The sequence below is a fragment of the Electrona antarctica genome (genome assembly GCF_951216825.1).
Source record: "Electrona antarctica genome assembly, chromosome: 14".
NCBI lineage: Eukaryota > Metazoa > Chordata > Actinopteri > Myctophiformes > Myctophidae > Electrona > Electrona antarctica.
In genome coordinates, this window is record NC_136795.1 from 1,588,569 (window position 1) to 1,605,822 (window position 17,254).

General features: G+C 42.8%; 5 protein-coding genes across 5 annotated transcripts; 1 reads left to right on the forward strand and 4 right to left on the reverse strand.

Moving 5' to 3' along the window:
• Window positions 1-278: 278 nt before the first annotated feature.
• Window positions 279-689, reverse strand: LOC306936411 (histone H3.2-like; the record flags this gene model as incomplete). The annotated part of the gene is made up of 1 exon (XM_079519906.1): window positions 279-689. The coding sequence occupies one exon, from the start codon at window positions 687-689 to the stop codon at window positions 279-281; it is 411 nt and encodes a 136-aa protein (XP_079376032.1).
• A 5,013-nt stretch (window positions 690-5,702) lies between these two features.
• Window positions 5,703-6,274, forward strand: LOC306936417 (histone H2A-like; the record flags this gene model as incomplete). The annotated part of the gene is made up of 1 exon (XM_079519912.1): window positions 5,703-6,274. One exon carries the CDS (start codon window positions 5,703-5,705, stop codon window positions 6,084-6,086), a length of 384 nt encoding a protein of 127 aa, XP_079376038.1. The 3' UTR covers window positions 6,087-6,274.
• Window positions 6,275-7,194: 920 nt separating this feature from the next.
• Window positions 7,195-7,847, reverse strand: LOC306936396 (histone H1-like; the record flags this gene model as incomplete). The annotated part of the gene is made up of 1 exon (XM_079519890.1): window positions 7,195-7,847. The coding sequence occupies exon 1, from the start codon at window positions 7,807-7,809 to the stop codon at window positions 7,195-7,197; it is 615 nt and encodes a 204-aa protein (XP_079376016.1). The 5' UTR covers window positions 7,810-7,847.
• Window positions 7,848-12,991: 5,144 nt separating this feature from the next.
• LOC306936381 (aly/REF export factor 2-like) lies at window positions 12,992-14,396 on the reverse strand. The gene has a single exon (XM_079519873.1). It carries the CDS (start codon window positions 14,344-14,346, stop codon window positions 13,489-13,491), a length of 858 nt encoding a protein of 285 aa, XP_079375999.1. The 5' UTR covers window positions 14,347-14,396; the 3' UTR covers window positions 12,992-13,488.
• Window positions 14,397-15,939: 1,543 nt separating this feature from the next.
• On the reverse strand, window positions 15,940-16,323 carry LOC306936423 (histone H2A-like; the record flags this gene model as incomplete). Its single annotated transcript, XM_079519918.1, has 1 exon — window positions 15,940-16,323. One exon carries the CDS (start codon window positions 16,321-16,323, stop codon window positions 15,940-15,942), a length of 384 nt encoding a protein of 127 aa, XP_079376044.1.
• Window positions 16,324-17,254: the final 931 nt, after the last annotated feature.

Here is a 17,254-nt window from a genome sequence, read left to right on the forward strand (position 1 = left end):
ACTGTATCACGTGAACAGTGGCAGCCGTTAGCCACCAACTACCAAATTCATGTTTGATTTAAAGAGGGGGGGGGGGGGGGGCATCTTAACCAGTGTAGTGTTGACGTGGCAATTATGCAACAATTTGGATCTTTAGTGGGAGAAGAGATTAGCGTCTGAAATATTACTTATATTATTTCATTGCTCATATGCCACTCGTGTGGGAAATGCTCTTTAAAATAAATAGATGGGTGGCTCTTAAAAGAGCCGTTTTGGGGTTCTACTAGTGTCAGAAAGGTTTAAGCACGTTCTCCGCGGATACGACGGGCCAGCTGGATGTCTTTGGGCATGATTGTCACCCTCTTGGCGTGGATGGCGCACAGGTTGGTGTCTTCAAACAGACCGACCAGATAAGCCTCGGCAGACTCCTGGAGAGCCATGACTGCAGAGCTCTGGAAGCGCAGGTCGGTCTTGAAGTCCTGTGCGATCTCCCTCACCAGGCGCTGGAAGGGCAGCTTGCGGATCAGCAGCTCGGTGGATTTCTGGTAACGACGGATCTCCCTCAGAGCCACTGTACCGGGACGGTAACGGTGAGGCTTCTTCACTCCACCGGTTGCCGGCGCGCTCTTACGAGCTGCCTTGGTGGCGAGCTGCTTCCTGGGCGCTTTGCCACCGGTGGACTTACGAGCGGTCTGCTTGGTTCTTGCCATTGTCTCTTGCTCTCTTCTAAAGAAGTTGAATAGAATGCTTATTGCAGAGCAAACTGCTGCTTTTATTTGCGCGTCTGAGACGCCGTTGTTCTCCGATTGGTCAGTGGTGAGGGACCTCCTTGTTTGGGGAGGTACCATGCATCACTGGCACCGATTGGAGGGGAACAAAAGTCATAGAATACTAGTCTAGTAGCCAGAATGTGAACCCGGACATGTGAGTACACCAACGTTTTATGTTAGAAATGTTCAGTATGGGTTCCTTTTTATATATACTTTATTGAAAATTATTCAGGGGTTTACAAAATATGCAAATATTACATTAAGTTACATATATATAATATATATACATATAAGTTACAATACAAAAAATATAACAAGGCATTTCAAATACAAAAGTGTGTTTTTTGTGTTTGTTTTTTACAATGTTAATAGGCACACCTGGTTTTCCACAGTTTGTTCACAACTGTACAAATAACCGTCCAGTAAAACCGTTTTCCCCAAAGACCCCATACATGACAGCATTGTAATTTATCTTAATTTTAAAACCAATTTGTGGCATTTTCCCCCACACAAAGCTAGACCTCTGGCAGTCAACTAGCAGGTGCTCAATTGTCTCATCTGCACCACAATTTATAATTGGACATTTAACAGTTCTAATGAAGCAGCTCCATTTTACTACTGCTCTTACTGCTAGTCTCCTCACAGAGACCAGCCACATGACATCTCTCTTTTTTTCCGGAGATATTTTTACTACTAATATTTGTAATACAAACCTGCTTTTGATTTTCATCAAGATATTTGTAGGGAAAAATGCCACCATATAAATCATCACATATCTTATATATATAAGATATATATATAAGATATCTTATATACATTTACTTGTCATTTCAGTCCAGTCAATATTTAAGGCGAGACATGAAATCATGATTTTTCTTTGTCTCTAATATGTCAACAAAATGAAACAATAATTTTGAACCTGGCTTTATCTGATCTTCAGATTTATCGTCCCGAAATGTATGCAAATTAGCGCATATAATGCCTAATTTGCCTATTTAAACATAATTTCAGAAAACTTGTAATACAAAAAATCTTAGTTTTAATATAAGTAATCAACTGGAGAAGTTTCATTGTGATAGCTATTAGTTAACTTGTTTTCCATATTCACCTACCATGTCTCGCCTTAAATGTGCAGTTTGACACCAAATCACCATACATGACTTTACAATAAGGCACTGAGCTCCTTGCCCGGCCCTTCTTTTTGGTCCAGCTCAGCGCCTCCCCTATCCATATAGCTCTTCGTTTAAAACCAGATGCTATGTGCTTACAACATTTTAGTTTGAGTCCCAAATCCACAGTATGGGTTCCTTTTTATATATACTTTATTGAAAATTATCAGGGTTTTTTACAGTGTATACATGTATATTACATCAAAGTACAAACATCAATCAATGCATTTCAATACAAAAGGGTTTTTTTTTCACAATGTTAATAAGTGCCATGGTGTCAGTTTCTTTTTTTTTAGTCCAGAGTTCTTTGTCTTTTCAGTTCAGTTCGTATCTGTTTAAACACTACCTCTCCTGTGATGACCTCCTGGTGAATCACCATGGCACTTCTGGTGTTCCATATCTTATTAACTACAGTGCAAACAATAGACCAATAAAAGTCGTTCTCCATGACAGACATTTTTTCCATAAAAACACCATACATTACTGCATTATATGTGATCTTAACATTAAAACCAATTATTGACATTTTCCCCCAAACCTCTCTAGACCTCTGGCAGTCTACTAGCAAATGCTCTAACGTTTCATCTGTATTACAATTTAGAACGGGGCATTTAATAGTTTTAACAAAACAGCTCCATCTTACCACCGCCCTAACAGAGACCAGCCACATCACATCCCTCTTTTTTTCGGAGATGTTTCTACTACTCAAATTTTTTAAACACACCCGCTTTTGGTTATCATCAAGGTTCCTGTAGGGGAAAATGCCACCGTACAGGTCCTCACATATTTTGCCATAAATGCATTTACTTGACATTTCTGTCCATTCTATATTCAGATGTGCAGAATTACACAACAAATCACCATACATCACTTTAAAATAAGGCACTGAGCTTCTTGCCCGGCCCTTCTTTTTGGTCCAGCTCAGTGCCTCCCCTATCCACATAGCCCTCCGTTTAAAACCAGCTGCTACATTTTTACAAAACGAAATTTTTAGTTTAAGTCCTAAGTCCACAGCCCCAAGGCCTCCATTATTTGTACTCTTATACAATAGGTTTCTATTTGTAACTTCTCTAGTGGTTCCCCATATGAAATTAACTAGTGTTTTATTTATGTGTTTCAGTGTCTGGTCCTTGGGAGGAAATATAGTCGCCAAAAATAGCAGTTTTGCCAATACATATGTCTTAATAATCATAATGATTTGTTTTCCCATTTTTCTAAGTCCTCCTTTATTTCTTTATCTTTATTATCCCAGTTTTTTTCATAACTGCCGTTATTACTAAACTTTACCCCAAGGACTGTCATTGTTTCTGTGTCCTTTATATTTAGATTTGGCTTTGCCTCACTCCTCCCGAACCAGACACCTTCAGTCTTATCATGGTTTAATCTGGAACCTGAGATCTCTTCATAAAGTGCTAAGTGCTCATGTATAATGTCCAATTCATTCTTATTTTTAATTATGATGGTGATATCGTCGGCGTAAGCCAAAACAACGACTCGCTCTCCACCACTAGTTTTTATACCTGTGAGCCTTTTATCATTCTTGATCTTATGTAATAACGGATTAATAGCTAAGATATAAAGTGCAGCGGACAAGGGGCACCCTTGTTTCACACCCCTCTTAATTTACAGTATGGGTTCCCACTCCCCAGCATGTAGAAACTGTAGGATGCTAATGCCAATTGGCATAATATCTGACCATACCATTAACATCCTATAAGGGGGAAAATCAAAATGTCATCATGCTTTATGTAGCATGTGACATGTCAAACTAGGTGGTTTTCATGATGCTGAATCCATTCCAAGCATTAGTTTCGCACAAAATACACTCCTTAGGCTAAAACGGCCATATACGTAATCACAAATGTGATGATGTCAGCACAATTGGGCAAGTAGCTATGGCCGTTTATAGCCCTTTTTTTTTTTGCAAAACGAATGCTTGGAATGGATTCAGCATCATGAAAACCTTTGACATGTCACATGCTACATAAAGCATGATGAAATGTTGATCCCCCCCTTCTATAGGTTGTTAGTGGGGTAACAGGTACGCTCTCCCCTTTTCCGGGTGTGTGTGTGTGTGTGTGTGTGTGTGTGTACGCTTTGTACTGATTATCTAATGTTAATCGCCCTGTAACTCTACCACTTTGGACTGGAATGCAAGAATCAGTAGTAGAAAGAAGGGTGCCTGCCACTTCATTAATATTCACTGGCAGCCTATTGTTAAGTCACTGTGCCATGGCTCTAAACTATGGCTCATGGCCAGCCATTATCACCTCAAGATATACAATAGCCAGCTTTTAAAGTATTTTATTGAATTTCCACAAATTACAAGGCATCACAGTACATATCAAGGCTTGGAATTACATACAAAAACAGGCTGCTTGTCATCATATAAATACATCAAAGTTACATACATGTCATCAAAACAAACTAACACTTAGGCGCCAGAACGCGTGAGCAAATAGCACCATTCCTTTACAGGATCTCCTCACTGGTCGACAAAAACACCTTGAAGACCTTAACAGGAGCCCTTGTAAAAGGCTTCTTTGACTATGCATGCACCTCCTGGTACCACAGCACCTCAAAGGCCCTTAAAACTAGGCTCCAGACCTCCCAAAACAAACTGGTCAGGCTCCTACTTGGCCTCACCCCCCGAACCCACCTCACCCCTGCCCACTTTGACAGACTGGCATGGCTTAGGGTCGGCGACAGAGTACAGCATCTTGCGATGGGTCTGGTCCACAAGATTCGATACTCCACCAAGATACCCATGTACCTGTGTAGATACTGTTAACGAAGTCCACACCCACAACACCAGAGGGAGTGCAACGAACCATGTTCAACCCAGATTCGGCACAAACAAGGGACTAAATTATTTTCGCTCCTATGCCACCAAAATGTGGAACGCCCTACCAACAGTCATTAAGACATGCGAATCCCTTGACTCCTTCAAAACCGCTCTCAAAGGGCACCTACGGATGGATGCAATTCGAAACTGGCCCCCGTACAGGTAAAAATCTCTCTCTCTCTCTGCTGTTACCTCGAAAATACAATGGTTCTTCGTGGTCGGGGCGACCGTTCTTCGCCAATTGGGGTGAACAGTTTTGTATTCGTTAATGGTATGGTCACATATTATGCCAATTATGAAAATTGCTCAACATATGCAAGTTAGCAACATAAAACTTTGGTGTACTCAACATGTCCGGGTTCACAATGGGGCTCTATGGGCTGGCAACTAATAGCTAAGTAATAAATACTATGGACTGAACAAAGAACATACTTTGCTCTATGTTGTATGTGTATGATATGGGGCAAATAAATAAGCATTTCTACTTGTGATACATGTACACATTTAAATCAAATTTAAATTATTACTACCACATAATATGGTGTATAACTATGCTTACTTAAAAGACAAAGTCAAAGACGAGCGGTCTGTAACTGTTGGGTTCTTGCCATGAATATCTTCTCTCTCTGCAAAGTTAAGATAGGAGTTGTAGTAAAAAGGGCGCAAACTGCTGATTTTAAACTCATTGGCTGTGAGACGCGGTCTCCGGTCAGGAACCTCCTTCTTTGGGAGGAGTAGTACATGCTACTACTACTGATTGGTTGGAAGCTCATACACACTCAGCCCGCGCTCTCATCCGTTTCTATGATTGGTGGGGCGCACACCCGCACATACAGAAAGTACTATTCTCTGTGTTGTTGAAGGTATAAAAGGTCTCGCGCGCGTCTCATCCAGCACATTTTCTTCGAGAATCTACTCCATAAATAAACCTACATCAAAATGAGCGGCAGAGGAAAGACCGGAGGAAAGGCCAGGGCGAAGGCCAAGACTCGCTCATCCCGTGCCGGGCTCCAGTTCCCCGTGGGTCGTGTCCACAGGCTGCTGCGTAAAGGCAACTATGCCCAGAGAGTGGGCGCTGGAGCTCCAGTGTACCTCGCTGCGGTGCTCGAGTATCTGACCGCTGAGATCCTGGAGTTGGCTGGAAACGCTGCCCGTGACAACAAGAAGAGTCGTATCATCCCCCGTCACCTCCAGCTGGCCGTCCGCAACGACGAGGAGCTCAACAAACTGCTGGGCGGAGTGACCATCGCTCAGGGCGGTGTGCTGCCCAACATCCAGGCTGTTCTGCTGCCCAAGAAGACCGAGAAAGCCGCCAAGAAATAAATCTCCTTTCAAGTTACAAACCCCAAAAAGGCTCTTTTAAGAGCCACCCACAATTTCTATATAAAGGGTCACTTCTATGTATATAAGCAATACTTTCGTGAACTAAAGCAATATGAATAACTTGTGTAATTTTCCTCTAGGCCTAGTTTTCAAATCTTTAGCCTAATCTAATCACAGGCTTTGGGATTACATAGTAGACATGCTCTCACACACTGTCCAGTCAGTCAGTCATTGCATTGATTTAATGTACATCATATGTAAATGTATTTCACATTTACATATGCACATTTAATGCTGTCTTACTTCCAAGTAACTACATATCACGATGTAGTGCATCTTGCGTATGAACTCAGATCAATTTGGTATATGCTATTGTCATTTAATAGTTATTTATCCTTGTGTTGAATATTTCAATATCAGTGGATTTTATCCATTTCGGGGCTTTATGTTAATATTATAATATAAAATACGTTTCATATTTGCAGTGGTTTAACATTTTCCCGGATTTGTATGCACAAATTGTTTTTAATATAACATGCACGAGGACTCGAGGAGGCATTTGTGTCTTCTGTCGTTCAATTTGGACTAGGTCACAAATTGCTCGTGTTTTATGCTGCACGAATCCACATTGTCATGGTTGGTTTTATGCGCTCCATACGGTTTGATTATGGATGTTGGGATTCATGCGCTCAATAAGGCTATATAATATGGAATTACCTCTAATGAAATAGACTAACCGGCGATACTTGTATAATAAGCAACGGCTGATTTCTGTATAAAGTGATGTAATAAACACGCCCAGTTACAGCACGCTGATGCCGTCCTGAGCCTAGGCTTTTTTTAATCGTAAAACGGTAAGATTACCGATATTCTTCAGTCTATATTCTTCACTTCATTTTTTACGTATGCATAGAGTACTGCAGAATCATTGATTTCGGCTGGACGGGGTTGAATAATTGTTTCCCCGTACGTAATTGTTGTTTTGGCTAAATTTGTTCCCTTAACCATTCATTGACATGACAACTAGATTAAATAAAGGAACATTCTTTAAATGAAGTTGTGGGGGGCTCTTAAAAGAGCCTTTGTGGGGTTGACACTGACTGTTGGTTTACTTCTTCTTGGCGGCAGCCTTCTTGGGTTTCGCCGCCTTGGGCTTCGCTACCTTCTTAGCTGGGGCTTTCTTGACGGCAGCGGGCTTCTTCACCTTCTTGGGACTCTTCGTCGCCTTCTTCGGACTCTTCTTGGCTACTGGTTTCTTTGCAGCGGCAGCAGGCTTCTTTGCCTTCTTGGGAGATTTCTTAGCGGCTGCGGGCTTCTTGGCCACTGCCTTCTTCGGAGACTTCTTTGCCGCGGCGGGTTTTTTGGCTGCAGTCTTCTTGGGTTTGACTGCTTTCTTCGCGGGTTTCTTTTCCTTCGGTGCCTCCTTGTTCATCTTGAAAGAGCCAGATGCTCCGGCACCTTTGGTCTGAACCAGGGTGCCTTTTGCTACCAGGCTCTTGACGGCGATCTTGACGCGGGCCTTGTTCTTCTCGACATCGTAGCCGCCGGCAGACAGAGCTTTCTTGACCGCAGCCAGGGACACACCTTTGCGTTCCTTGGAGGCGGACACGGCCTTGACGACAAGCTCAGCGACGCTGGGGCCGGTCTTCTTGGGTCGGGGTGCTGCCTTCTTCTTGGCGGCTTTAGCCGGGGCGGCGACGGGAGCTGGGGCGACTTCTGCCATGCTGACGCTGTAAAGTAGAGGTTAGAGTTTCAGATGCACTGAAGTAAACCCTGAGTAGAGAATGTTGTAAGAGAAGCAGGGGGTGGAACTTAAAGCATATGTGAGAACGATGTAGACTCAACCCACTAGGTCAGTACTCTGTGCTGCAGAATACTGAGACAGTTGTGTTTTCTCTACAACTAAAACTAAATAAAATACATACAAAGAAATGGATTAAAGTCATACAAAAAACTCGAGCAGATAGCAGACGAGTTTAGCTTCATAATCAAACCATGTGGAGGGTTGAGGAGTCCTGTGTTTTGTTTAGGGACGTTTAAAACCTCACTTGTACACCCTTACATGTACAGTTGTTTGTCAACTTTCCTCTGTCATTTGTCTTTTAAAATAGTTTTACCATATGATACCCTGTTCCATATTTGCTGCAGAGCAAGCAGAGATGTCTGGGTTTTGAATGAACGTAAAACTAGTCGTTTGTGGTGAAGATTTTTGTTTTTAATTTACAACTATCCAGTGTCTGCAAACACAGCTGTTGGCCCTGTGGCATGGAGACTTAGAGGGCACTCACTCTAAGCTCTTGTTTTGTGATGAGAAATCTGACATGTTTCAGGTAATTTCACACTCAAATGTATAATTTATATATATTCAATACCAATGGTGCCATTTACAAAAAATATGACATAGCTCAATAAAATGTAAAATAGATGAAACACCACACATTTGGCAGGCAATTTATATAGCACAATTTTTAAATTATGATTACATACAATAGCAAATTGAATGACACTTTCTTTGCCGCTTCTAAAATGTCTTATATTCCACATTCCACAACAAGACTGGTTCTATTTTTATTTTCCCTCAAGAAACATTGTGCCAGTATGTATGTGTATACAATCATGTTACATTTAAATTGGAGAGTGGAATATAGCTATATATAATTCGAATTGAAACCCCACTATTATGTATGATACATTACCATGTTTTTATTCTTTGTTCTGGATTAAGTCGGCTAAATGCATACATTGTAATCCTCGTCCTGCTTGAGGCAGTCATTAGACATGAAGCCACACTTTGCCATAATTAGTCCATGAGCCGGACAAGTTTTCATTACGAAATGAGTGGGCAAAACCATACCTATATTAAATTGTTTAGAAGGTCAATATAAGTAAATTAATATATGATAACACTTCCACAGGAGCAGCTTTTTCATATTTATCACACATTTTGTTATTTTCACCTATATACATGATGGGTGAATAGGATGAAAAAAATTAAGAACTAGTGATCACCATGAAACTTCCCTAGTTGATTAATTACATGCAAACAATGATTTATTGTATTACAAGTTTTCTGAAATTGTATATTTAAATATGCAAATTAGGTATTATATAGGAAAATATGCCTGATTTTGCCTAACTTTCCCGAATATTCAATCCAATATATTGGATTGAATATTGTATTGACAGAGTCAACATTTTTATTTCATTTTGTTAACATGTCAAAGTCAAAGGTTTTAAACGAGGGAATATTCAATGTCCATATACCGGTAGTAGCCAATGTATCATCTAACTATAAATGTAAATATAAAAGTCTCTGTGTCTGTACAGCTGTACGTCTGTAATCCATGTAACACGAGAACCGTTCACCCCACCTACTTCAAATTCGACACACGCGTTCCACACCCCCACAGGGAGTGCAGTGCCCGGTGTCGAGTTGGTCGGACCCATGGTTGTCCAGAACCGCCACAAAAGGCCTCTGCCTGGGCCACAGCTGACATCACAAGGCCTCTGCCTCTGCAACTCTATATTTGGGCATGCCTAAATACGGGTTCGTCCCACCGACTTCTGACATCTGCATAGACCCCATATTTGGGCATGCCTGACAAAGATGGGCATAAAAGGTGATACCGCTGACATCACCATGACTTGACCAGCTCAACAGAATGATACATTGGCTAATAGATGGCAGTTACAGATCACCTTTTTTACTTGCCAATATGCCGAAAGGTACCCGAGCCTACCGCAACTGGATGCGTGACGCACAACAACGTGCACGGAGAGCTGAGTCAGACAAAGCACGAGATGCACGCCTATAGCTGCAAGATCTGTGATTGGTGTCAATGCGGGATGCACACTCAGTCCACGCATCACCCTGTGTCCAACCGACATCATATATCCATTCACTCTGCCCCGCCAACAGTTTCCAGTGAAACCCTGCTTCGGCATGACTGTCAATAAGTCTCAGGGCCAGACATTACACCGTGTTGGGGTCTTCTGCATGAGGGACTTCTTCAGCCATGGCCAGTTCTATGTGGCGGCCAGTAGGGTTAGCAAATCAAGCAGGCATTCTTGCTCGAGATGAAGAGACAAACAAGAAGTGCCAGTTTATCAGCAATGTTGTTTTTAAAGAGGTCCTTACAATATAAGTCCAGTGCCCGGTGTCGAGTCAGTCAGACCCACGGTTGTCCAGAACCACCACAAAAGTCCTCTGCCCAGGCTCCCACGGGCACTGGCCTGTGGGAGCACTGGTAAATTCAGTCCTTTATTTCCGAGTCAGTCAAGGCTGCCTCTGTGATAATCAGGTCCTCTTCTTGGGGTTGGTTATTGCATGTTTGTAATTTGCACATTGATGTGCATTTCAAGCCATGTCAAGCACGTGCATCCTGGGAGCTTGCATTTGCGACTGCAGCAGCTGCAACACTACATCAGGAGCTGGAGATCCCTGCATCCATTCGACATTTCTGGCCCAGCCATGCTGAACTAGGCTTGGGACTTGCAGGTGTTGTTGAAGACTCCCTCTCCAAATGCCAGCCTGGTAGTTGGCACGCATGGCATGCATGAAAAGACAGTCCTTGCATGGTGTCAGCTGGCTCAACTCAAGTGCCCCACGTTGTGCACAGAAAAGCTGGTGGCGTAATGTGTTGAATCCACCATTCCTGAATAAAGTGCCTGGTGCTGGGAGTCTGGTGCAACGCACAGGGCCTGACCTGGTGAGAGCAGGAGTGGACCTGGTGAGACGTAGGAGGGGCCCGGACAGGAGTCAACCCACAGAGCCTAGTCCTTCCACGCGCCAGAATGGTACCTCCCAGTCCCGGCAGAGTAGTTCAGGAGGAACGGATTGTGTGGCCCTGGTTTTTCCCTAATGGGACTGATCGAGGGTAGCTACTGGGACGTAAGTCGGGACTTGATCACCCCGGCTGGGTCACCTGAGTGAGGGGTATGATGTTGGGAGACCCGAAACCCCGATGACCTTGGGATACATCACTGAGGATACGTCCCAGGTGCATCCATGTATGTATGTATTTTGTTTAGTTTGCCCCACGATACTACTACATTTAAATGCTGTTGAACAACAAAATATTGAACCAAAACAGCGGCCACGGCCATAGCAAAACATTCACAAATATGTCAATATTTATTAAAGGACCACTTTTCAACCTATCTTCATATAATAGGTAATCATGATTTTTTTTCCCTACGCGGTCTGTGTCTCATATGAGGGCTGTGGGCAGTTCAGAAACTTCCAGTTGACATCATCGATGGGGAATCAAAGCTAATATAAACTAATTCGAACCTGACCAGTTAGCACACATGTGCCTTTCTGTCATGAATATATCTGAGATGAAAGCAGTGCACTCGTTTTTAGTAATAACCTCAGAATATCACCCGTCTACAGTCAGAGCACAGTGTTGCTTCTGTCATTTTTCTTCTAAAATATTGCATACTACTACTACTACTCACAATCAATTTAGTAGACATTCCTGGCGACACCACAAACTATACTTTTGTTTTGTGAGGCCTAGTGCACACGTACCAAACACCAATCAAGCAAATGTTTGGTCCTTTTTTTGGGCCACCAGTCCACCACAATGCGTTTCCAATGGGAGTCACATGGTTTGATCAAACATTTGTTTTTGATGAGGGGGGAGGGGCAGAAAACCACCAGCAATCAGCAATCAAACACAAATGTGTGGTCAACCCATGTGACTCCCATTGCAAAAGCATTGTGGTGGGCCAAAAAAACGACCAAACATTGCTTGATTGGTGTTTGGTACGTGTGAATGAGAATCAGTTTTGCTATAAATATAATGTTTTCTGAGCGCATTAAACACACTCCAGTTCAAGGAAGCATGGTGGTGGAGTTCCAATAACAGAAGGCTTTCTGTTGGAAAACGTGGTTAATTTTGGACAAATAACTCACTGTGATCAGAAAACTAAGAAATCTTCAATAATTTGATTTTGATGACACTTCTCAGGTAGGCCTACGATGTGCCATTCTGCAAAGCATTATGATTAAATTAACTCGTCATTGTGCTCTGTTTAAAATAAAAATATATAGGCATATTTCCTAGTGTCATTTCACAAAGTTTCCATTGATGAGCTTGATGTTCTGTGTAAAGCACATGGAATTGCCTTGTTATTTAGAACAAAAGGAGTCATGCAGAACATTGGGCCACACACACACACACACACTGTTTTACTGAACTATTATAGTCTTCACGGTTCACACAATGTCACCCAACACAAGACATTTTGTAAGATATGTTTATCACTCTTCTACAGTATTGAAAAACACCAACCTGGGTTTCATTAAAAGCAAATGGCCCATTGTCATGTAAACTTGAGAGGTAAACTTGTTTACCCAAGCAATAATAGTCACCCAATTTTGACTTTATTCTAGTTTCTCGAAATCCACATGCTAAAACTTGGCACGTGTTAACTCAATCACTATTGCAACAATGTCACACCAAAATATTGTACCAGACTCAGTTATTTTAGCTCCTTTATTGGTGTTACATTTGTTTGATAAATATATATTGAGATGAATATTAAGAAAGAGAAAATTAGTCCTGAAACCTGAACCTTCCATCACTGGAAAATACATCCCACTACTGTGCACATGTGAGTTAGTCTACAACACAACTGAACTTAAACACATTTAACACAATTAAAATGAATCCCCCCCCAATACTAGAAACATGTTCAACACTCAACCCCCACCTCCACTTTCAGAAGCAAACGCTGATAGACATGCAGATTATATTTACACCAAAGCTCTCCTCTCTACACTTGCTTTGTACAGAAGAGTCTCATTCCATGACTATGAATAGCTGCTGGTTTTGGTGAGAAGCATCATGTCGCGTTCCACACAAGGAACAATGCCTCCCTTCCCCTACAGGGTGGAGCTGAATGCGAGTGATTGAGGTTATTTAAATCACACATTAAAATCGAATTATTTCAGTTAGATTATTATTATTACAGATTAGTAAATTAGATCAGTAAAAACAGATCCCAAAGCCTCCATATATGATATGGTAATGAATACAATTCACAAATGTTTCTACATAACTTGCTAAAAGCGGCATTGTAGCGGGTTAAGTTATTGTGGTTATGTTAAATATATAGCCTCTGAATATACACAATGCAACAGGTTGGCTGTTCAATGCAGCACTATGATGTAATACTATGACCTAACCACTGTCAGTCCATGAATCATATATCTCATATGCAAACTATAAACATGTTGCCTACTTGAATGGAATAAACTCTGTAAAGTACATGTAAGCGGCTCTTAAAAGAGCCTTTGGGTTGTTGGTAGATCAAGTCAGCGTTATTAACCTGTGAAGGACACCGCGGGTCTCCTCGTAGATCAGACCGCCACGGTGAGCCAGACTGCGGATAGCTAGATGCTAGATGCATTGTACGCATCTAGCTGGGCATCAAGCTCTTCTGCAGAAAGCGGCGGTTTGTTGGCAGCACCACGTCCGCCTCTCCCCCTGCCTCTGGCACCGCCTGCGCCGCGGCCTCCACGTCCCCTCTGCATGCCGGCAGAAAGCGGCTTTTTGTTGGCACCACCAGCACCACGTCCGCCTTTCCCCCGGCCTCTGGCACCGCCTGCGCCGCGGCGTCCCCTCTGCATGCCCCCAACACGCCTATTCATACCTCCACCTCTTTTCAGACCCTGCATGAGAGGCCGTCGCTGGTTATCAATCTGTGAGGTGACGAGCTGTATGTTCATGGGGCGCCCATCAAGTGGCACGCCGTTGTACCGTTTCATGGCCTTCAGGGCATCTGCCCTCCTTTCAAAGTGGACATCTGCCGTCCCCAAACCCCTTCCAGAGCGGTCATAATGGACAGCAGCCTTCTTCAGTGTACCAAACTCGGCAAAAAGTTCCTGGATATCTGCATCAGAGACACTAAAGTCCAGGTTTGAGATAAGGAGCTTCCCTCCAGTTTCCACGCCAGCTCCTCCACCACCAGCATTGTCGAACATGTCATGCTGACGCTTATCCGAAAGCTGTTTAGGCCTGCTGTACGGCGTAGGTCTGCCTCGACCTCGGTTGAGGTTACCTCGGCTCCTCTTGGGGCCGGAGCCGCCGCCCCGGCCGACAAATCCTTCCCCGGTGGCTCCTCCAAGACGGCCGACACCGCCGCCAGCTCCGCGGCCACCACCGCGGCCTCTGCCTCCGCGGCCTCCTCCTCTCTGCGACCTGTTCTGTTTGATAATGTCATCTAAGGACATATCCATTTTTTCGGCCATTATGCCCGAGACTAATAACGCTAAACTTAGACTTAAATAGAAAATGCTAGCACAACACAACCTGGTCTCTACCTCGCTTAAATGGAAGATATTAAAGTGAATGAATGATGAGTTCAGATCCTCCTCGTTTTAACTGTGATCTGAGGACCTAAGTGAGGACAGGCATACTGCTCTGCAGTGCACTGGGCGGTGCCAAACCTGCTACCCCCGTCTTTGTTCTCACCAACGGTCTGAAATCTACATGGATTTAATTTGCACATTGAGCATGGTTGACTTGGTTGTAGCTGAAACCTTTACTTGAATTATAGGTACTTTCAACCACATATAATTTAATCATGTTTATCATAGCGGGCCGGGGGTCTCTTTTATTCTACAGTCCTATATGGTGTACTCTACTCTAGTGTTCGTGTTAGGACTCACTATTTATTTATGTGTGGGTGCTGGTATTCGGGCAGTAGGCATTACTTACTACAAAATGCAGTCATTAGTGCATACGCTTGCTAAAACACAACGGTCCTTTTAGGACCACAACATGTATTCCTAGAAAATACACGTTTAGGCAAATATTAGGCTATTGAGGACTGAAATGTCATGTTGCTATATACTGTTGTACATGGCAACTAGAAGAGAACCCCAAATGGGGTTCCCGCCCTGAAGGCATATGTCCAACCACTACAGAGCCTGCCACCTAAACCAGTTTGTCCAGCTGAACTTATTCAGACATGAATGTGATGCAACATGGTAAAATGGATATGTGATATTTAGTAAAATTGTGGAAATTCAATTAAATACTTAAAAATTTAAATGGATAGTCTATATACTGTCGTATGACTACCTTGATAACACAATGGAGATGATTAAATACATAGGCTACATAGTATAAAATTGTGCCATTACACATTCATGTAGATTACTAAATTCTTCATTGTATCAAAACCTAATGTTATGCTAAACCCAGTTAGTTAAACCTAAAATATTGTAATTGTAAACATGTTTAAATGTAATGTGCACCTATTCTATGAATAGAATATAATCTCATAACATTTGATTGATTGATTGAAAATTGTATTAACAGTTTGCAGAATTACAGTACATTTCAAGCACAAACTCAATACAAAGGCTGTTAACTGTGAGTGGACGACCCAATTAAGCATTACACTTGTTTACAACAGGGTCCACCATGTTCAATTCATCAAAACATTTAGAGACGTACAAATAGACACTTCTATATAGACAAAGAACAGAACAGAAATTCATCATAATGGAGGTAAAAAGGGAAAAGAAACCTATACAGTGAGGGGAAAAGGGGGGGGGGGGGGGGGGCGATTCAGATTTTACGGGGGCCATTTCAATACGGAGCAGTGTAGGGTCGGTTTAGTTCATCTTATAACTAAATACTGTAACTGACCTGCTGGTTAGTTACAGTTGACTGTATAGAACTACAGTCTTGCATTAATGTAAAGCTCGGTAAATAGTGTTTCTTTAGGCTACAACACAAACAGGCATGATTCATTGGAAGTGACTCTTATGTGGAAACAGTGGGTGGCTCTTAAAAGAGCCTTTGTGGGGTTTGTTCAGTCGAATGAGGAGTGTTTATTTCTTGGCGGCTTTCTCGGTCTTCTTGGGCAGCAGAACAGCCTGGATGTTGGGCAGCACACCGCCCTGAGCGATGGTCACTCCGCCCAGCAGTTTGTTGAGCTCCTCATCGTTGCGGACGGCCAGCTGGAGGTGACGGGGGATGATACGACTCTTCTTGTTGTCACGGGCAGCGTTTCCAGCCAACTCCAGGATCTCAGCGGTCAGATACTCGAGCACCGCAGCGAGGTACACTGGAGCTCCGGCGCCGACTCTCTTGCCATAGTTGCCTTTACGCAGCAGCCTGTGGACACGACCAACGGGGAACTGGAGCCCGGCACGGGATGAGCGGGTCTTAGCCTTCGCCCTGGCCTTTCCTCCGGTCTTTCCTCTGCCACTCATTTTGGTGTAGGTTTATTTCTGGAATTGAACTTAAAAGAAATGTGCTGGCGGAGGGGCGCGCGAGACCTTTTATACCTTCAACAACACAGAGAATAGTACTGTCTGTATGTGCGGGTGTGCGCCCCACCAATCATAGAAACGGATGAGAGCGCGGGCTGAGTGTGTATGAGCTTCCAACCAATCAGTAGTAGTGGCATGAAGTGCGCCTCCCAAAGAAGGAGGTCCCTGGCCAGAGACGGCGACTCAGAGCCAATGAGATAAAATTAAGCAGTTAATTTGCGCACTTTTTGCTACAAAAACACTCAAAACAAAGCTTGATCTATCATATTACATAATGGGATTTAAATAGGCTGATTAATAAGAGCAGAGAGTAAGGTCGTTAAATAGTCAAGACACATGTTACTGCATCATCATAATGTAGTAGAATGGTCTTTTCATGTTAGCAGATGTGTATGCACATAAACCGAATAAACCGTAGCAGAATGTGCAGTATGCAGTTCACCAGACCAGTGTTGAATGCCTGTGACATAATTGGGGACATTATAATAAAGGGCTGCTGCCTTATCAAACCTTCTCTTAGTTGATTATGCTAGTGGGCAGAATTGAACATTGTGGACCCTATTGGAAACAAGTGTAATGCTTAATTGGGTCGTCCACTCACAGTTAACAGCCTTTGTATTGAGTTTGTGCTTGAAATGTACTGTAATTCTGCAAACTGTTAATACATATTTCAATCAATCAATCAAAAAAGCATGTGTGCATGAGCAATCTGCCAAGCCAACATATAAGAGGAATGTGGTCATACACTCAGAGTTTCAACAGGGATTGTGCTTCAATGCATTTGAATGCAAATGGACAAAACAAATACAGTTTACACAAGATGATGGCTCACGACTGACTATGAAAATACATTCCAAAATGCAGTGATCAA

Bases quoted from the DNA above. Each gene is read 5' to 3' on its own strand.
- LOC306936381 (XM_079519873.1), bottom strand. From the start codon at position 14,346: ATGGCCGAAAAAATGGATATGTCCTTAGATGACATTATCAAACAGAAC.